The sequence below is a fragment of the Amphimedon queenslandica genome, unplaced genomic scaffold (genome assembly GCF_000090795.2).
Source record: "Amphimedon queenslandica unplaced genomic scaffold, v1.1 AMPQUscaffold_13418, whole genome shotgun sequence".
In the NCBI taxonomy this organism is placed as follows: Eukaryota; Metazoa; Porifera; class Demospongiae; order Haplosclerida; family Niphatidae; genus Amphimedon; species Amphimedon queenslandica.
The window spans coordinates 80446-103511 of NW_003546346.1; the positions used below are offsets into that span (position 1 = coordinate 80446).

General features: G+C 34.4%; 2 protein-coding genes and 1 long non-coding RNA gene across 4 annotated transcripts; all 3 read left to right on the forward strand.

Annotated features, from left to right (window-relative positions):
- Positions 1-3129: 3129 nt before the first annotated feature.
- On the forward strand, positions 3130-3368 carry LOC109581818 (uncharacterized). The gene is made up of 2 exons (XR_002184790.1): positions 3130-3188; positions 3244-3368. It is a non-coding gene; the product is annotated as an uncharacterized LOC109581818 (long non-coding RNA).
- Positions 3369-14385: 11017 nt separating this feature from the next.
- On the forward strand, positions 14386-15307 carry LOC109581814 (uncharacterized). 2 transcript variants are annotated; one of them, XM_019996220.1, is made up of 3 exons: positions 14386-14469; positions 14524-14684; positions 14739-15307. In XM_019996220.1, the coding sequence occupies exons 1-3, from the start codon at positions 14451-14453 to the stop codon at positions 15186-15188; spliced, it is 630 nt and encodes a 209-aa protein (XP_019851779.1). In that variant the 5' UTR covers positions 14386-14450; the 3' UTR covers positions 15189-15307. The 2 variants fall into 2 exon arrangements, with proteins under 2 accessions (XP_019851779.1, XP_019851778.1); XM_019996219.1 differs by having other exon boundaries at positions 14386-14684.
- A 1784-nt stretch (positions 15308-17091) lies between these two features.
- Positions 17092-18904, forward strand: LOC109581811 (WASH complex subunit CCDC53 homolog). The gene is made up of 2 exons (XM_019996212.1): positions 17092-17315; positions 17429-18904. The coding sequence occupies exon 2, from the start codon at positions 17439-17441 to the stop codon at positions 18876-18878; it is 1440 nt and encodes a 479-aa protein (XP_019851771.1). The 5' UTR covers positions 17092-17315; positions 17429-17438; the 3' UTR covers positions 18879-18904.
- Positions 18905-23066: the final 4162 nt, after the last annotated feature.

Below are 23066 nucleotides of genomic sequence, written 5' to 3' on the forward strand. Positions count from 1 at the left end.
AAGCAACAGTTGACTCTAACATGGCCGACTTACAAGAAGAAGAGTAAGTGTAATGAAATGAAGCTTATAATGATACTGTTTTTTGGTAGGATAATTCATTATGAGGACAATAATGAAGATGAAAGTATTAATCCTGCCATTGAAGCTTTATGCATTGTGTAGAAGGAATTTTTGTTAATGAAACTGTCAAAATAGGCTGGCAGGTTTAAACTGATCATTCCATTGTGATGTCATGATGTGACAATTAATATTGGCATTAATTGGCATTCTCAAAATTGTACATGTATACATAGATGTATTTAACTATATTTATTATAAAATAAAAAATTTTGATAGCATGAATGTATATTTTAGAGTGAGTAAATTCAATATAAAAACCCTAACATGTACAGTAGCAGGAAATTTATTGGTGGGAAAATACTATTGGAGGTTACAATGAGCATCCAGCCATCCACCAAAATAAATACAGTATAGTGGGAAATTTTGGAGGGATTAAAATTTGACAAATTGCTAAATTTTGGTGATTGTCGAATTTTAATTTGGCGAATTAGTGGTCATGTGCCATTGAGCATACGTATAATGGCTCAAAATGGTGGATTTTTATTTTGGCGAATGGCTATCAAAATGGCAAATTTACCAAATTTAATTTCCTCCAAAATTTTCCGCTATACAGTACCATTTTGTTTCACTTTGAGCATGTCCAATCTGCTGAGTCACCACTTACCACTATAAAATCCACTAATAATAAGTTTTCCAAATGTGACTCCTGCCACAGTATGCACTATACAAGTACTTCAAGTTGATTCTGATCAAAATTAAATTTTAAAGTTGCTCAAAAATTGGCCGGCCAAAGTCTCTGTATTGTAATACATGTACATGTACATGGTTTTTAGCCAAATTTTGTCAAAATGACCAGGAGAGAATTTACTACATTTTCTAATACATATATGTACATTACAAACACAATAGTGTACAATTTAACATTCTCTGATGTCATATAAATTATATGCTTCCTTCTTCTCTCTAATTCCTTCATTCCATCTTTCTACTTACACATACTTTAGATGAAGGAGTCGTTGAGGAAGCAGCTCTGATGAAATTCAGAACTTGGACGAAAATCCAAATGGCATGTTAACAACTGAATCACAAGGTTTATACATCACTCTATTGTTAATCATTAGGTGATAATGTCTTCAATGATGAGCTGGAAAATGAAGTTATTCTTTACAAAGTTGAGGATGAAGGAAGGCCCAGTAGAATACTAGTTGATGGAAACTTTTAAGTGAGTCTGGACAAGTACCTCAGAACGATGTCTCAGAATCCTGTTCGAATAACATTAGAGGCTACTGCTGATCAAGAGAGCAGCTTCCCTGCCAATAACACAAACAGAGGGCTTTTCATTGTTCCTCCTTGTCCAATGCCAGCCACAATTAACAAATTGGAGAAGAAAACTAGTGATCATGATGATGATGATTCATATCTAATGGATGAGAAAGAAAATAAAGACAGAACACAAGAAAAGAGTATATGGATAACGGAGAGACTTAAACTAATAGGAGACTCTTATACTAAACTAGTACCAGATTAGCCCATTAATTTATTGAGGGTTGCTATTGTTAAACTAAGTACATGTACAAGCATGTGTGTTGTTAATTTTCTTGTTTTGAGGATTAAAATAAATCTTTTTGCTACAAAAAAGTTGACAAGTTGTAACACAATGACTAATATACCCATACACATCTATGTTCATGTGTGTGTGTGTGTGTGTGTGTGTGTGTGTATGTGCATACACATAATAACTGCATGTAATAGTGAACTGATTAACATCTTCCTATTCAAGCAATTATATTCCAATGCATTGCTCTTAATAATAATAATTATTGGAGCAAATCATAATTGGGGGTGGTACTGTACATGTACTTGCATGTGCTGAGTTATCTCTACAAAGAAGATAAGATGGCGCTTATAATATGTAAGTTATTGTCATTATTGGCCTATAGAGTGTTAACTGTCATAATAGCTCCAGTTGAAGTGGCACAAACTGTCTCAGAGTTGCATGTATCAATAAAGGAGAACATACTCACAACTAATGTATTGATAGGCACTATAGCCGCAATAATAATACTAGTGGTATTAGCACTGTACAATGACAGAGGGAGAGAGATTGGTGAGGAGGTAAGCTACTGCTCATGTCAAAGTTGCAAGCCTAATCTTGTGTGTGCTATAGGCAGTTGTAATGAATATGGAAGAAGGTTTTGTTGGGCAACAAGAGATACATAAACATGTAGAGGAGGCTACTGACCTTAATGAAACAAAGGACATGGAAGAACATTCACCCTATGATAATTATACAGTGTCTCCAATAGTATGTACAGAAGCCCCCCGCACTTTTGAATCACAGTGGGTGGTTTAATGATAAACACACATAAGCTCAAACATATCGTCCAATTCATGTACATGCATACTTCAATGAGACAATATTTAATCCCAACACACCAGCACTTGATTAGAACATGACATGTACTTGTATAATATCACAAGCGTATTTAATCATTGTTTATCACTTAACCATTGTTATCATTATTAATATTTTATCTATTAATCATTGTTAATTAACATTCATTTGTAATAATTATTTTCTTGTAATGACTAATATTAGAACATGACATGTACTTGTATAATATCACGAGTGTATTTAATCATTGTTTATCACTTAACCATTGCTATCAATTAATATTTTATTTATCAATCGTTGTTAATTACCATTTATTAATAATTATTATTTTCTTGCAATGACTAATAGAACATGACATGTACTTGTATAATATGAGTGTATTCAATTATTGTCTATTATTCATCAATCATATTAATTATCATTAATTTATTAATATCACTTTCTGCGATGATTGATAATAGTAAAGTCATATGTGCATATTATATTTGAGGAGCTTTACTGCGGTCAAACAAACAAAACTGCTGCACTAGTAAAATTATCACAAATATACATGTGCACATACAAGCAAGTACATGTATATCGTAAAAAAGATTGAACTAACAATTATTCTAGCCAATTGCCCTATATCATAATTATTTTCACAATGAATATTAATAGGGCGTGGTTATCCCTCCCTCCAGTGTATATACTCCTCGTGGCTGATATCAAATGGCGGCATATTGTATAATGTCATGTAAGTTAAGCCTAATAATACCAGTGTATAATAGTCTAAACTATCATTATAATAGCTCCAGATGTACTAGCAACTATAGAGGATAATACACTGGCCCTAGCCTTTATAGCAATGATGATAGTACATGTTGGGATATCAGTATACAATGGAATAAGGAACAAAGGGAGAGAGGACAAAAAATTTGAACAAAAGATACTTGTAAGCTACAGCATATCTCACAATGTCCATGTATAGTCTAGCATTTTAAATTGGTAGAGTTGTATTTTGGCAATTCTAGAAAATTTGAGCTAATTCTGATCAAAACTAAATTTTTACAATTTTTATAAGGTCTAGGGCAAAATTTCATTAAGAATTACTGGAAGGGAATTTACCACTTTAAAAGTATTCTGATACATATGTTACGTAGAAAGTTTGAGCTGATTCTAATCAAAATTAGATTTTTTACAAATTTTTTAATTTGCTCAAAAATCAGGTCAACTAATACATGTAGCCTTTTGTCTTTGGCCAAATTTTCTCAAAAATGGCTCTGATAATTTTTTCCAATACATGTACATGTTCTTATGCTGTGTAGAATATTTGAGCTGATTCCAATCAAAATTAGATTTTTATGAAATTTTAAATTTGCTCCATAAGCTACTTATATAAAGCTAATTGTCAGGTCATATGAAGCATGCTTTGTAGCTCAATTAACATGCTGTGTGGGAAACCCAGCCATCGGTGCAACATTAAATGGTCCTACATAGAATTTATTTCTTTTTCTGTAACACTCATTGCCATACATGTATATCTTTTATTGAAGTAATTTATTCTCAGCTAAAGTGGTCTATACAATACATGATATGAATACATTGTATATTCTATAGGAACAAGATGATGATGATTACATGGTGCTGCCAATACTAAACACGGAGGCCACACTGGTTAAATCAGAGTGGCTTATTCACTAAGCTGCCTCTTTCAAGACATTAAGCCAATCTTAACTAATTACTGGATGAGATTAAACAATTAAACTGTGTATGATCTATTAATCACTTAGGCTCAATCATTATCATTTATCACTTTGATTCAATTTAAAATCAAAATAATCATTATTAATAAATATAATTTGTGACAATCAGACAAATAATGTAATACTCTCTACATGTATAAGGATTAACATAGTTAAAAATCGATGCAACAGATTACATTATCATACACAATACACATAAACATACACTGTAAATGTACATACGTAACAAAGAAAACAAAAGTACAAAAACTGATAATCATGTAATTTGAATAACAATTAAATAATGACAGCTACTTATAAAATTCAAACGGGATTTTTTTGTAGAGGGATGCGACAAAAATCAACAATAGCATTGCATATTTTAGGGGATTTTTATTTTGGAACATTGCACTAATTAAGCAAAAGTCAATTTTACCAGGGCAGTCATGAGCTATTATACACGTGATTTCAATTGTGAGCTTTTTTGTAGTGAACAACAGTCAATTATAGCAAGTACATATATTAACACTATTAAATTTACCCTGAATATTTGGGGGAGGAACTACAATTTGGGGGGAGGAATCCCAGGTTCCTCCCAGTGTGGAAAAACAGTGTGGACACCAGCAATGATTGCTGAGATCATCTTTGACTTTGCCACTAGGCTTAAAGCTATAGACACAAGGGCATGTACACACATACATACACGTGTATTACTGTATAGCTCCAAATTTTCGTGAGTCAAAAAGTTCGTCAAAATCTCAATTTCTTGTTAAAATTAATTTTCGTCATTTTTGTTATTACATGTAATCCGCATACTACTCATGTGGAACAAAAATTTTGTCGATTAAAAATTTCATCAAGCAAAAAATACCTGACAAATTTGGTGAAAATTTTGACCGACGAAAATTTGGAGCTATATGTATATGGTAGTAAGGCATGTAATGTATGACCACACCCTTTGATTAATCTTTATTTTCGGGGGTTTAATTTTTCGTGATGCAAACAGTGATCACAAAAATACAAAAAATTATTCATCACGATTTTTTTGGCTATACAGTATGACCAAATCAATCGAAAAATTGAGATGCCTCTCTCTTATTCTCCCTCTCTCTGTGTTCCCATATGCATAATACATAGATTTATCACCATAAATCTCCATGCATGCCAAAGCCATATATACCTGGTAACGTGAGCCAGCAGGGCAGGAGAAAGATAGATCATATGGACCAATAGAATCACAGATTGCTGTCTTTGCCGAATCTCCTTAGAAGCCGTCAAGCCGATCGATTGATCAAAGGATGACCACTCCCACTCGATTGCAAGTTCAGCCTGGGTGGGGCTCATTTCATTGGCTAAATGGAAGTAAGGGAGGATGTGTCACCACTTTTTTTTAGTTCCTGAGCCAACTCATGAGAATTTCTATGAGCTGGTTGATATCAATACCAATGCAAGAAAGGATTGTCCTCAATCAATAAATGTGGCATTACAGAATAAAGCACAGCCTTCAGCATGGAACAGACCATTAGTCGTTATTACTATATTACTGAGTCTCATAGTATTCCTCCTGGTGGTTATACTTTGTCTGTTACTTGTGCTATTGTCTGCTGGAGATGCAACTTCTGAATGGCCTACAGCTGATAACATAGTGAACAAAGTAACCAGCAATATACTGACTTCTGCAATCATGAATTGACTGATAGAGTGTCACAGAATACCTTTCAATTACCTCAAAGCTCACCAAACTTAACTGAACTTAATGAACAAATCTTACAAACTACATGAAATTCTGCTGCAAAGCTAATGGACATTGTTGATGCTCTATCTACTCTAGAAGATACCGGTACCTCTACTGCTGGAGTGGCTAATGATATACTACTAATAGCACAAGAACTATTAATATTGCACAATCAATCAACTACTATACCTATCTCTTGTAAAGAAATTAAGGAGAGGCAACCACTCAGTCTATCAGGTGTGTACCTACTGTCAAATACTAGCTCTACTTATACTGCTTACTGCAATATGAAGGAGCTGTGTAACTCTAATGGTGGATGGACAAGACTAGCATATCTGGATATATCTGATGCTACACAGAACTGTCCTTCTGGGTTTGGTCTGTACCAGTCAGGAGGAGTTAGAGCATGCGGTAAAAAAACATTACACAATGGTTGCATATCAGTTCAGTTCCCATCTCATAACATCAGTTATTCTCAGGTGTGTGGTAGAGTAATAGGATATTTGTATGGTTCGATAGATGGTCTTGTTGCTAGTCCGGACATTATTGTTGAAGGTGCCATCATCACTCATGGACCTTCTCGTCAACATGTCTGGTCACTAATGGCTGGCAATAGTGAAGTAGGTTCTTCATCAAACTCATGTCCATGCAATACTGGTAGCACAGTATCTGTTCCACCTTCTATTGGTAATAACTACTTCTGCGAATCAGGTAATCCTACTAGTGGCAACCCATCACAAATTCTCTACACTTCTGATCCACTCTGGGATGGTCAAGGTTGTGGTTCTAATGAAACAGCTTGTTGCAATGCTCCTGGTATTCCATGGTTTCACAGAGACTATGGCAGCAATACCTTCACTGACTATATTGAATTAAGGGTTTGTGCCAATTATCATGATGAAGACACTCCTATAAATTACTATGAGATTTTTGTTAAGTAGTAAACAGACTAAGTAGTATCTGTCGTATTTTTATTTTTCCGTTGGTTTTTTCATTATTATTATTTTGTAATTCAGTTTTATTTATTTTTTGAAACTATTGTATTTATAAATCTATCCAGATATTTTTAAGGATAGTAGCATTTTGTTTGAATAAAATAATCTACAATAGATAATTTTCTGAGTTTCTGGAAGTGTGCGGCGTAAAAACTGAGTTGGCACATTTTTTCTGCTGCAAAGTGCAATAATTACAGTAGGGCGTGGCTTTTAGTTATTCATTGATTACTGTCACGAGATTCGATTGACAATTGCGAGGATTGCACTGGTGGCTGCGAGCGCTGATCTGTTTCACTGTTTGTTTGTCTGACAACAGAAGTGACAAACAAAGAAGTACAATGGCAACGTGAGTAATGTGAATGATGTAGCTATGGCTTTGCATTATCAATAACTCCTTTATAGTGGTGGAGACCAAAGCAAAGACAATTGCTCAATAAATACTGTGAGTAAACATGACCCCAGTCTGGGCTCCACCCTAAGTAAACCATAGATTTAATCATAAATTGAACCATTTAATCAGATTTAACCACAGAAACCAAACCATAGAGTAAACCCACCATTAGTCGAGTCTTGCATAGCCAGCCCCTCCCTCGAAGGGAGGGGCTGGCTATGCAAGACTAAGAAATTATTAAAATTAATCAAAAACTACTTTAGTCATGGAGCATCAAAGGACTTTAACTTATACTTTGATACATTGTAGCAGTAACTAATTGAAGCATGTCTCATTGCATTAGCTGTATCAGATGATTGCATAGTAGCCAAATAACTTTAATAACTGATAAAACAAAACTCCATAATTAATTAATTACTGTTTATGTCATTGCAGTACTGCGAAAACATTGGTGACCTTACAGTAGACCAGTATAAAGATCTGCCTATTGATGGGGATCCTTGGATAGATCAACCGATGGACAATGAATCCTTGATCAATGTGTCCGACTATATACAGTCAAAAAAGCATTCATTCTCATCATCATCACACGAACCTGGTACCTGTAGCAGCAGTGAGCATTTCGAAATACTAAATCAGCAAAATAGCCATCTCTCATCGTCCATTGTTGCCCCTCAGCAAGGGCAAGGTGGGAGTCTCACACTTATAAATGACAGAAACACTCAGCAACAGTCAGCAGAGGAAGATGAGATTGGTTATTATGACACTGGTCAGCATACACCCACTCAGAGCGGCACCACAGCAGTTGACAGCAGGAATGGACCCACAATTATACCCGAATATTTTGAAGATGATCTTGTACTTCCGTTCCGTGGAATGGTGGACTTCATGTGCCAACCTCAGTCCTTGATGAGCTGTGACGAAACGGATAGTGAATTGTCGTCCTCATTGCTCAGAGTTCTGAAAGGTACTTGTAGTACACAAGATACTGAAGAGGAGCTGATGTATTGCACTGAGACTTTGATGGAGTCACATGCGCCTGCTAACAGTTGCTGGGTTATATAACCTATCAAAAGATACATAACATTAAAAATTAGCTTTGTATTGTGCATGTACATGTGTATTTGTGCCGTTTATAACGTGATTTTTGATGCTACATTATTTTTCTTTGTATTAATCCTTTTTGATTTTTTTTGTAATAACCTCTTGTATTTTTATTTGTGATAATAGTACTTTATTCAGTTAGTAGCTTCGTAAAATATAACATATCTGTATTAAAAGCTTACTGCAATTGACATCTGATTTTGAATTTTGCTCAAAATCAGGTCTAAGTTTCTGCAGCTAAACTATAATGAGTTTAGTGCCTGGCCAATTTCATAATTACTAGGAACAAATTTTCAAATTTTATTGCATTCTCTCATACTCAAGTTTATATGTACATGTACATCAGAGTTTTAACAGAATTTTGGCATAGAGTTTATGGTCACTGGGTTTTAAAATTGCTCAAAATACCAAAATCGCTATTTATTTTTATTAAAATTTTGATGGATTAAAAAAAATTTTTTAATTTATTCTAACTTATCCCTGTACTACGGGTTTTGCCAAAAAATGATTAGAATTTTATTTATATTTTGATACAAACTATAAAGTAAAACCCAAATAGTTTTAATGACCTTTATGAGTATAACGTTTATTGCTATGGTGGGTATATTAACATCAATTAATTTTAACGCTTTTTACGACTGAGGTAATCAAATGCACCATATTATTATTATTATTATTATTATTATTATTATTATTATTATTACATACAACCATTCGCTTTAACAAAACTAGGCCAATACCGTATAGCGGGTATATTTTGTCTGGAAAAATGTTCGTTCTAAGCAGGATTAGAAATTTTCGTTGTTTTATTTTCGTTCTGAGCAGCCATTTTGCACATGTGGCATTGAGGAAATGCCCTTTTCGTTAGGAAAATGTTCATTACACAAGGAAAGAAAACGAAAAGAACGAAATTAAACTCGAACGAAATATACCCGCTATACGGTAGTTAAAATAGCTCAAATTCATGCATAGTAATTATTAATGGGTTTACAGTATACATACACATGTTCCTATGTTGTGTAGCATATGTTTAAGCTGATTCTGATTCAAAATTGATTTTTAATGAATTTTTAAAGTTACTCCAAAGCCATGTGCATGCATGTACACGTACATGTACATTACATACCCAATAAAACAATATTAAGCATTAAGTATACATGGGTTTTAATTTAAAATATAACTACACCTATTCATTCTCACCCTTCTTTTTCTATTCAATTCCTTCATTCTGTCTTTCTACTTACTTTAGATGAAGGAGTCAATGAGGCTCATAATATGAAGTGACGAGATTCAAAACTTGACAAAAATCCAAATTAATTGAATGCTATTGCTAGTAGCTTCCATATTAAGAACACAACAGAGGACTTTTTATTACACTTTCTTGTCCAATATATGTACGAGCCATAATTAGCAAATCGCAGAAGAAAACTATAGCCATCATAATGATGATGATTCATATCTAATTGATGAGAAAGAAAATAAAAACAGCACAAAAGAATACAGTATATGAGTAACAGGGTAGCATACTAAACTAGTACCAGATTAGCCCATTAATGTATTGAGGGTTGCTATTGATTGACCATCAATTAGTACATGTACATGTGTGTTGCTTATTTATCTTTTGTTTTGAGGATTAAAATAAATCTCTTTGCTAGAAGTACATGTATATTTGACTAATGTAATGACTATTAAATGTTCACGGGCATGCACAAATAATGACTATAGTAATTGGGGGCAGTACTGCAGGTAAGTGTATGTACTTCACGTGGTGCTGAGTTATCAAAGAAGATAAGATGGAGCTTATAGTATGTAAGTTATTGTCATTAATGGCATATATAGTGCTAACTGAAAATTAGATAAACAACATGATGCCATCTACATGTATAAAGATTAAGATACCGTAGAGTGGGATTTATTGACAAAGGTTTTATTTTGATGAGTTGACGATTTAAAATAAAATGTCAAATTTTATAACCATCAAAAATGTTGTACTTTGTGATGCATGTACGCGAAGGGCCCTATTCGTCAAATTAAAACTCGCCAACCGGGGAAATTTACTGTTTTCGTCAAATATTTTACTCGTCAATAAATCCCGCTATCAAAATAGATGCCACAGACAGATTACATTATCATACACAATACACATAAACATACACTGTAAATGTACATGCGTAACAAAGAAAAAACTGACAATCATGTAATTTGAATAACAATTGAATAATGAGAGCTACTTATAAAATTCATACGGAATTTTTTTGTAGAGGGATGTGACAAAAATTAACGATAGCACTGCATATTTTGAGGGATTTTTATTTTGTAACATTGCACTAATTAAGCAAAAGTCAATTTTACCGGTGCAGTCATGAGCTATTATACATGTGATTTCAATCGTGAGCTTCTTGTAGTGAACAGCAGTCAATTATAGCAAGTACGTGTATTAAAATTTAATTAAATATATCCTCACTATTTGGGAGAGGAATGAAGTTTGGAGGGAGAAATCCTAGGTTTCCTCCCCTGTATGAATTAACTCCTGATTATTACACAGGAGCCCATATATTATGGGGTTCTGTATTACCACAATTGGTACATGTACATGTACTTACCAATCAGGGACAGACATACATTGTACATATAAACACTAAGTGCACACAATCAAGCTGACATGCAAACACTTTAGAAGACATGAACTAAACACAAATCTAAAACATTGGCTGACAATATGTTACCACACAAAATTTCCCACAAACACATGTAGACACAGAGTAAACACTAACTCTTGTAAGACAATAACTAACCTTCAACACAATGTCACTGATTAATTTTAGAATCATTATATACATGTACATGTGTACATGTACATACATTTACAACTTAATTATATTTTATCACTTATCAATCATTGTTATGAATAATTAATATTATTTTCTTCTAATAACCAACATTAGCAAAAATATACAATCAAGACAAGATATAAATAAATGTACATGTAAGTGCATGGTATTATTAAGAGGAGCATATAATACAATTATCACGAAAATAGTGTCAGGTACAAGTTGACAAAAAATTAGAATAAAGTGCGTGCAACTTTGTTTTACGTGTGTGTAGTTTCAGTGCCTGTAACTTGTACATGTACATGCATTCTACATCAGTTTCTTATTAGTAAATCATGCACTAAACACTAACAACATACTCACTAGTTAGTGCACTGGACTCATACATGCACCATATACTCATCATACACTATACACTATACACTATAATAACCACTTGTACTTGAAGTTTACATAGTTTATGTATAGTGCATGTATACATGTACATGTACCTCTCCGGTTCTGCACTGTACATGTACATGAACATAAATCAAAATTTTGTTAGTAAAAAGGTTGATCAATTATTCTAGCTAATTGCTACGTATAATAATAATTATTATAACAAATATTGATAGGGCGTGGCTGCTTTGTGAATCCCTCCCTCAGTTACCACGTGTATGAAAAGGCGATGACTATAATATCATGTACGTGAGTTAAATAGATAATATCAATGTTCATGTATAATGTAAACTATTATATAATAGCTCAAGAATACATGTATGTCCTGGAGGACAATACAAGCTTGGTCCTATTAGCAGCAGCAGGGCTAGCACTATACCTCTACCTTAGGCTAATAATAGGACTGTTCAGGGACATACATGTACGCGGGAGAGAGGACAACGAAGATCACGAAGAGGTAATAAAGATGTAGCTCACACTGTATAGCACTTTAATTTGGTAGAGCTGCATTTTGGCAATTATTACATGTAATTAGGTTTAAGGTCAATATTATACCACCATTTTTAATGGGTGTGACATTAATTCATGCATTTTTAATTATAAAAAACTTTACCAAATAAAGTTCTATCAATACACAGTGTGGTATGGTACTGTATATGTGTACACACACTATAGGCGATGGAGATGGAACTCATGGAAGATGAATTCCTATATGATGAACCTGTTGAAAACACCGAGGATATACCTTTCAAGTCTCAATGGGTTATTTAAGACAAGATCTAGTATATTATCACTTAATCATGTAATCATCCACTTAACTACTTACTATTGCTGATGTATTGATGTAATTTAATGAATATTAATTAAACCAAATTATTAATGAATTAGGCGAACAAGATCAGATGTTATTTCACATGCATGTACATTCATGTGTATATTACACAAGGATTAAGTACACTGTACATTGTAAAAGTCTACATGTACATGTATACAGGTTATATTCATTATCATACCCCGGACACATACAGTACATGTAACATAGACATACTCAAAAACATATACATGTAAGTGCATGTACAAACAATTGAGCTAGACATGAACCAAACAAAAATCTAAAACATTAACTGATGGGCAAATTTTATACACAAGTTAATACTAATTAACAACATAATGGGCAAAATAACATTAGCAATGTGCCCATCTACATGTACAACAATCATGAACCGTAAATGTTCAAATAAAGGCCGGGCTTGAATAAATGCCTGGTACTAAGAATCTCCAAGTATAAATATGCATATTTTAGTCAATATAGATATCATAACCTTTAGAGTGTCCCAAATGTCCTAACTTGTTAAGCTGAGTGCATTGAACTTAGAGTTCCAGGTTTGAATCCCTGTTTTACTTTTTTAATTTTTTTTACGCAATTTTTTGTCCTGAAAAGAAATAAATGCCCGGGCTTTTATTTGAACATTTACGGTAAATAACAGACTATACATTATGCTTACTTCATATTTTGCATTCACATGTCCCTCCATCCTTAATGGTCAGAGAATAGGAACCAGGCTGATGCCCACAGTGAAGGTCTCACATGTACATACGTGTACATGTACAGGATCACCTCAACAGGATGTATGTCATCAATACTAGAATAATAAATAATAATGATAAAAGAAACTATTATAGGGAATACATTATACACATACACATGTACATGTAGCATTGTATTCCTAAAATTCACTCTAGGCATACACAATGTACATGTACACAACAACAAAATTTGGCACACTCAAAAAATGAATTAAAAGAAATGTGTACATGTACAGTACATGCAAGGTTACATGCAATTTCATAAACTTTAATTTGGTACATGTAAACTGCACACAAAATATTCCTGAATACAATAATTCTATATGTACGAGTACTAATAGCTACAAAAACTCAATTATAAATAAAGCCTTACTGACCCTTAGTTTTATATTATAATATTACAGTTACACTTGGTCATATGACAACTAACATTAAGTCATGCACAGGTGTACAAAATCATGGACAGGTATACATACTATAATCAAAAGTCTTACCTTAGAGTCACTCCTTAATTTATTCAGTATCAGCCACAGATTCTGTAAACAGCAAGAGTGACCCAGTACTAGCAGCGGCCATATGGTGATTAATGGTATGAAAAAAATTACAAAACAGTAGTACGTCAGTCCTTAGGTCAAGCTACACGTCATTTCAAGTCAACCAAATGAGAGACGGTCATTCATGCAAAAGAAGAATATACATGTACAAACTGTACCGGCTATCAAAATGATAGGGTCACTATTCCTCATAAATGAAACCAGTTGAAAAATACCTAGTAATGAAAAAAGGATCAAAACGTATCAAAGTGTAAGTAACAAATTATATGGCACATTACTCTATAATTAAAACAAATTATTAGTATACACATTTATCTATTTTTTCACAAAAATCTGTATACATGTCTTTATAATTATAATTTGTTCATGTTCTGTGATGCAGTTAATTCTTGCACATGTAGAATTGTAGAAAATGAAATGCAAACGATACTCAACAAATCAATAAAATACCACTTACTACAGTATCATAAATTACATCTACATGTACATGTATTATTTAATAATTTATACAAACAATCCTTTTTCTGGTTTAAAATAAAAACATAATTAAAATAGTAATGATATTCATAACAAGGGTCACGCTCACATGGTTTGCTCATCACGAGACACATTTTGCTGTCAGACGGTAAAGAAGACAAGATGGCTTTTGTAATGATGAGTAAGTAACCATATCTCTCACAATAAATGCTGTTACTTAAAAATACTTTTATAGTCGAGACTGCGTCACAAATACATACAGCTACACAAAATGTGATGTCATCCTTGTACAGTAACTGGAAGTACATGGCACTAGCAGCGATTGTAATAGCAATTGTCACCTTATTTATGATATATAATGCTTTTGTTCTTAAGTCAGTTGAAAGCCCAAATGAGGTAAAACATAAATATAACCTATATACTTCATTAGTAGCTTAATATATGATTCAGGTTGTAGTAGAGGGTTTCAACTTTCCAGAGAGACCTCCTCCTCCTCCTCCTGTTGGTGATGAGCCAGCTGATGCTGGAAATGATAATCAACAGGTTATCAATGGAGGAGAGAATCCAGGCAAACAGAATAACAATGAGAACAAAAACAATCCTGAAGTTCAACACTCAGGCATAATTAGACAAGATATAGACAAGAAAGATCAAGCCACACCACTAGAGAAAACAAGTCCAAAAATATTAGCATCAATCTCAAACACACAAGAGGAACATGAATACATGATCCTTCCCATTGAAGTCAAAAAAGGAAAAATTGACAAGTCCTTATGGGTAGTTAACTACCCATATTATCCTGGTACATGTAAATGCCTATTTCCAGGATATTGTGAGAAAGATTTCACATCAGATCTTTCTCAAACGGATAACTTTGACGTCAAAAAACTACATGTATAGCATATACATGTACAGTACATACAAGTATATATGGCCATATACATCATGTTCAGATACAACCAATGTGCATTGTAATCATGTCTTTGTTTATTAATTGTCATTGTCATTGCCTCATTTAATTTGCCTTAATTTAGGCTTACTGCTCAGCAATATAACTATTAGGGAAATATATGTATATATGTACATGTCATGTACTGACCATATATGTACATGTCATGTACCGACCGTACACAGGCATTCACATGTACATGCATTATACCTATACATATTTAAATTGTATATATTGCTACTATTTCTGGTGTTTGTTATTTGAAACAAGTACATGTGTACATGTACATGTACTCACAAATTATTGGGGATCCAAAACATGCATCAATAAGCAAAAATTCCCCAAACAAAAACATGCATTGTACAAACATCTACAGTATACGACCACACATGTTTGACTACGTGGCTATGCCTTGTAAACATAAACAAATTCAATCCTCATAGATGCACGTACATGTAGGCATAAAGACACATACATGTACATGTACACTTTGTTCTAATATCTAGATGCATGATGTCTCATAAACTAAAATTGTAAGATACCAGTGAAATAGAACAGTAGGACCAACTGACATTACAATGCACATGTACAGTACATGTACTACACAGCACCCAGATAAAATGTACATGTACATACACAATGTGTGAAGCTGAGATCCAGTTAGAAAGTTTTTATTGCTACATAAACATCATATTACAGCATAATAATAGTTCACATAACTATTAGATGTACAGTATACATGTATGTTACATGCATGTACAAACTCACATACAATACATGTACATTTACATAAAATACTTACTTCTTGTCTTCAAGTTATCATACCAGGAGAAGTGCGCCCCTTACTGATCCCAACCCAGTAACCAGAATAAAGGATCCACAACAGACACAGCTATATATACAGTCACTCATCAGGATATTATATCATGACCACAATTATGTCAGTGGCACCAGATGTCCTGTCTAAAGTTCTAAATAACAAAAATTAAATAATAAACACATACTTTTACTACTCATAATCTATAGACTTGTTTACTACAATTATAGCATGGGTAGCAATAAAAGTTACTATAAAGTACGTCTCTAAAACAGATTTATATACCTGGCTAGGCTAGCCCCACCTTGTATATTTAAGTTGAACCCACGATAATTATACAGGTGCAGCTTACTGTAAACAACAAAATGGCAGGGAACAGCAAAGCAGAAAAGAGTGATAGGAATAGTGACACCACTGATGAAAATAAGTTAACAGATCTTGGGTTAACCCTTCATCCGCCTCCAGTAGACACTACAGAGCCATCCATAGATAGCCATAGCAGACACCTCTTGAGTACAAGAAGGGAATACACAGGCTCTCCATCATATGATGCAAAGGATATTGGTTTTACTGCTCAAGAGATTAAACAACCATCACAAAATAGGCTGGAGAGAAGAGAGACAGAAGGTAGAGTAGCCAGTAACGTTAAATTTGAAACTAGTTATGATGTGGAGGCATCGTTCTCTCCTCGTGATCCAAAGTTAGACGTTCCACTGTCCCAATATGCTAAGAGTGTCGTTTATATACCACAATCTCATCCGTAGATGTATGACAGAACCGCCATTCTATAAAAAACTTTAATCATAATAATATACACCATTAATATGTTTATCATGTACAATACTGATTTAATTATTTGTGTGAGCATCAACATTTTCGCTATTTTAATTATTAATTCCTGTCAGCTGTTTATTGTTCAAAAACAAATTATGATCAGCTGTTCTTTGTGATGTGTTAATGTGTTGTGTTTGCATACTTGAAAATATTAAATAACTATAAAAAATGGAAGGAAGGAAGAGAGGCTAAAACATAAAAATTTGGCATAAATCGGAATGTGAACATATGAAGTACAAGTACATAATGTACTAATAAAAACTATTGCACAATCAATGCATGCAATAGCCGCATAGGATTACATCAGCAAAATTAATTTCTAATTAATGCTCACTCAACAGTAACACAGCCAGCCAAGTCACCTAATAGCCTCGCTAATCATATATTATTCTCTTAGCAAATTAGTTGGGTTTCTGTATTTAACAAGGTTAGCACTACACAGTGGCATCATGCAGACTAATTGTGCATTAGCAAGTAATAGCAGACACACAACACTTGGCCCACAAGTCATATATATACAACCCTCTCTCTCCCTTACAGGTTATTCAAAATGGAAGTAATAATCTTTCTACTAATAATAGCCTTCATTATTCTACCAGTTGGTCCGCTCAGAAGACTTTTAGCTACCATCATTGAAGATGTGCATGCCACCTATAAGCTTGGAATAGAATCCAAAAAAAAGCCAAGCACTCATGACAAGGTAGCTACTCACCCACTGTACTACCAGCCTCTGAAGAAACACCAGTACAAGGATGAGTATAATGGTGACACAGGTACTGATGATACTGACACTGAGACTGTCCCCAATAGCACTGTCACTACGCATGATATCAATTCAAAGGAGATATCTGACAACAAGTCATTGTTTGAGAGCTCTTCTCTGGAAATGATGAATAACGATAAAAATGCCAAAAAGATCTCCGTTCGTAAAAATGAGACAAAAAATTGCGACAAGTCACCACATGTTACCTCTTCGTTTAAAAGGCCTTCCATGTTATCTTCTGTACCTTCTCCTCCTCCCTCTCCCCCACTCTCTCCCCCTCCATCTCCTCTTCCCATCCTTCCTCCTCCTCCTACGAGCACAGCTAGGGGGACAATAATCCCTAGCAGTGATGAAAATGCTGAGGCCCATTCTGAAACCAAACCGAAGAGTAAAAAGAGACGAAGGAAGAGAAACGGAACTAGTACCAGTCAGCCTCAATCTCTACCGACTGAACAGCGCCAGAAGAAACCATCAAAGGATATACTGTACTCTTCCCTACCTAATCACCTCAAGCCACAGCACCCAGACCATCAAAAATATTCTTGTGATAAGCCTGAAAGTACTGGACTGCCTGATGCTAATGTTAAAATAGTTCCCAGAGAGGCTAGGGGAGCTATTAGTCAGCCTCAACCATCACTCTCTTGTCCTCTCCCACCAGCAATAACAGTCCCATCCAGTGGTAACCAATCAACACACTCTATGATATTTCCTCCTCTGCCTGTCTCTCATCATGGGCATATGTCATTAGAGTCCTCAAACTCTGGTCCTTCTCCAGTCCAACCACCTGCAGTTCCACCAGTTGTAGTAAGAGATGAAGCTGTTCATGCTGCTAGTAATGAGGAAGGACGTGTTGTGAACCAGTTTGATTTGGTTAAGTTTGAAAATGAAAACATGAGAGCCGTTAATAATGAGAGAGATATTGATGATGACAACGATGATGATGATGACGATGATGATGATGCTAGAGTTCCTTCCAGTCTTCAATTGCCTGAACTAGTGAGAGAGCATGTACCGGTTCAGTCTAGCGCTGATGCTCCTCCTCTTATTGATGATGCTTGGGAGGCGCAGCAGCCTGTTAATGTCAGTATGGAGCCTCCAACAGAAGAGGTAGTCATTACTCCACTAGTCCTTCACTTTCCACAGGAGCTGCAAGAGCTGGTCCTTCCTAATTCCCAGCCTTTCAAGGAGCCAGAAAGCTTCATTGACGCTGGAGATGACATTAATTAATTGAGGAGAAATGTACATGTACATGTAGCTGTGACTTACCTGTACAAACAATAATTAGTAACTTGGCCTAACTTGTTGTTGTCACAGTCCTTTATACAGTAGTTAGTGTCCTTTCGCTGTGTGAGTGTCATGTGATTTTGTTCAGCTATTTTTAGAACTTTATTCATAGTCATTATGTGTTGTGTCATTATTAACACCTACATGTACAACAACGCTGAGTCAGCATGACTGTGCTTTCTATAGTATGCTTGCTAGACAGCTACACCCATGTACATTTGTCACACTGAATTGACAGAGTGACACACACTGCTGAGTAAATCAAAATTTGCAAAAAGATAGGCTAGCCAGAAAAATACACCGAGATAAGTTCACAATAATTACATGTATTACCATCATAGTACCAGGCTTGTTCACCATAGTGCTCAGCTTCTTGTCAGTAGATTTTTACGAACTTTTGAAGTCACCTTGTACTATAAATAATTTGTCAAAGAAGGTTAGGAGAAAATTTTCCTTCTTAATTTTTTTTGATATTTTTAAGTTGCACAGAAGTTTAAAATGTTTCCAACAGAATTAGATTGAATTTTCTCAAAAAGTTATGTATGCGTGTACTAGTGTATTTATGTGTGTTTCACAAAGCATGTTTTTACACTCTGTACAATATGAATATGCAGATGCCGGGCAAGTTAAATTCTTCCCAACCATGTACTATAGAGTGTAGCATCAAGCAAGATGTTACAAGTTCATTATACATGTATGTAAATGTCACTTATCACTAATTCTATTTAGAACATTTGCTGGGCTCTAAGACATAATGGGCACATCATATACATGTACACATGTATTACAGGGTTCTATAACAAGCACAGACTAGTGAACAAAAAATAACTATTCTGACATAATGAATTAATTTCTTCAGTAAGCAAATACAACACATTATGTTAGTCTTACTTGATTCATGAGCTCCATTTCTTTAATACACAAGTGAGCATATACAATGTAGTATCAAACTGGAAGTAAAGTCACTCTTTATGTAGCTCAAACCTGCAGCACATGATAGTCATAAGTACACTGTATTGCATCACCTTTATAGTAATTTATACATGTACATTGAATATTTGCAACATAAATATTACACACAATATAGTAAATATAAAATAACAGAGTGAATGTTTTACTTACATGTACATGTACCACCTCATGCAAATGCATGGCAAGGGTAATGACTGAAAGACAACCCAAGCACAATTTTCTTTTATGTACCTGCTCAAGCTTTAATTTTATCTCATTTTTACTTAAAGGGTAACTGCAATGAATTTTTGGGTTTTTATTTATGGTTTTAAAATGATTGCCTGACCATAATAATGATCTGTTCCAACTCCAATTGTCCTTTAAAAATTATTCACTGAGATATGAGCCTTTAAAAATTATTCACTGAGATATGAGCCTTCAAAAATTGCACTTTTTGCTTCCTGTCAATTTACAATGCATTTTCTGTTGGTGGGGGTGGCTAAACGTGACATAATTATGATTAAACGTAGAAGTTTATAGATCCTTTATTCTCATGCCTTGTAATGTAATAGCACTAATTTAAAGGTTGGGATGATTAACTTTCATTATTCTAAGCATATAAACAATGCAGGATAAAAAATAAGATTTACATACTTGTGGAATTTTGACTTTTTCTTGCAGCTACAGTACATGCTTAGAATAATGCAAGCTAATGATCCCAATCTTTAAATTACTGCTACTACATTACAAGGCTTGAGAATAAGGATCATTCTATGCTACCCGGGGGGAGATATTAGAGTTAAAAGGGATTGGAAACGGCTCACGTGATCCCATAGCAATGAATGGAGAATGTGCGTCGCAATCCGTGTCCAAAGAATTCAATTAATTTTTATTACCTCGAGAATCAACCAGAGGATTTTATCTAGGTTTATTTGCAAGATAGTTTGTAACTGAGGTAGCTCTTGTCGTTGTATACTGGTATGGTTATTTATTGAAATTTTAAAAATACATAATTACACCTGCAATCCATGTATAAATTGGCTATTTTCAGTGATGACTTCCATAAAAACAGTTTTGTACCTATAACTCACCATCAAAGGATAAACAATGAAAGTCTATAGCATACCAGGCAACTATAAGTAGGCCTGCATGCCAATAGCACACTTTCAAATCTTATTCAATACTCCCTGTGGTAGTAATGGAAACTTTCAGTGAAAATCTATCGTCTTCTTTTGTACCTCTACCAGCAGTACCGAAGATCCTACTGTAACAATTATTGCTACAGTGATTACTGAAGTGCTACTTTAGTGCAATCACTTATAATTTTACTTGTATGTTGTTCTTTATCATAGATATAATACACGGAACAGGATTAGAAACAGGATCACGTGAGCGCATTATCCATTGAAACACTCCTAGTTATATTGGAGCCCCGGGCAGCTGCTCGACCATTGCCCAGGCCCCCGACTGTTCCTTTTCAAAAAGTTTGTGGGACTCTAGCAACTTCGGGAGACGGCGAGACGCACTAGTATGAGCTTTTATGACTACTCTCTGAGGATCTTTAGTGCATTAAGACATTTATTAGTGCTTAAACAGAAGTTTTAGAAAGTCACGGCATGTCAAAACCAAAGGCCAAATTTCAATGGCGTCAGTACTCTAAAACTATTAAATGCAGTCCATAACAAACACCACAGTGCACTGTAAGAGGTTAAGAAGTAACCATAAAAGCAGATATTTAGTTACAAAACTATCAGATATCGTCTGGAGAGTCCCACAAAGTATCTCCATTTATCTCCATTACGGGACCAGTTCCCAGCATAACTAGGAGTGTTTCAATCGATAATGCGCTCACGTGATCCTGTTTCTAATCCTGTTCCGTGTATTATATCTATGTCTTTATAGATCATGGGAAAAAAGTAAAATTTAGACATTTATAAACAAAATTCTTTAATAATTTATCCCTATAAAAGATGCTGTCTATATTTCTGCTTTAGAATATACAGAACAAAATAATTTTGAAGATAATTTCATGTTAATTTCTAAAATGTGGCTGTGAACAGTCACATGCATGTGCATCAGTGCTGGAGCAAACCATAAGGCACTAAATATTATGATTGATTTTCATGCAGAAGAACTGTCTTTATTGTTGTTGCACTTTGCTTTTATAAGAGGAAAATTAGTAACCTTTTAACAACCACCAGGAGCACTGAAGAGGGCTTGCTGAATTTACAGAGCTACCTTGAGCCATTACTGCACAAGGATACCGAGTGAAACAGGAAAGCGTGGGCGTTTCCAATCCCTTTTAATTACTCTATTATCTATGATGCTAATATACGTCACGTTTAGCCACACCCACCGACAGGAAGTAAATTGACAGAAGCAAAATGTCAAGACTTTGAAGGCTCATATCTCAGTAAATTATTTTTTTTAGGACAATGGGAGTTGGAACACATTATTATTATGGCCAGGCAATTATTAAAATAAATACTCAAAAATTCATTGCAGTTGCCCTTTAAGATGCTATGTATGTGTATGTCATAAGCTACCTTAAGGAGACATTTATTAGCGTGTACATATTTTAGCGATTTTCATGGTTCTGACATTTGGCTGGTACTTAATTTAGCATTTTTGATCATTTGGTATTAATAGCTACAAAACATTCGGGGCGAGCCTAAGCAAGCTATAGATTATATGCTGTGATCTATGTGTATGAGTAAGCAAAGCAATTGCACAAGTCTAAATACAGTAGATCTTGTTGCATTAATCTTGCTTAAATTGCTTCAAGCTTCATCACTGACTCTGCTCCAAAAATGTAAAGTTATCTTGCTTACAATTAGAAGCAATCACTGAACAAAGAAGATTGTCATCTGCTTTTTCTAAGTCTTTGGACAGCAATTCAGTCTTATCTTGCTAACAGTTTGCTGCAAATAAGCTCAGCGTTGCTGACAGCCACCATTTTATTCATTGTGATCACACCCACTTTCAATGAAGTTATTAAAGTTAGTGCGGACTTAAGTTAGCGATTTTTAAAAAATTGCTAAAATTCGCTAAATTAAATACCTGCAAACAATTGTCTCCTTAAGGTAAGATGCTGTGTATGTGTATGTCATAAGCTATTTTGGGTTCAAAAATTTGGTTCAAAATCTTATAACTTAAAATGCACAGATTAATAACATTAGG

Excerpts from the sequence above, each read along its gene's own strand:
- LOC109581814 (XM_019996219.1), top strand. The coding sequence starts at position 14,496 with ATGCTGTTACTTAAAAATACTTTTATAGTCGAGACTGCGTCACAAATA. Across the intron at positions 14,685-14,738 it reads CAGTTGAAAGCCCAAATGAG|GTTGTAGTAGAGGGTTTCAA; the intron begins GTAAAACATAAA and ends TATATGATTCAG.
- LOC109581811 (XM_019996212.1), top strand. The coding sequence starts at position 17,439 with ATGGAAGTAATAATCTTTCTACTAATAATAGCCTTCATTATTCTACCA.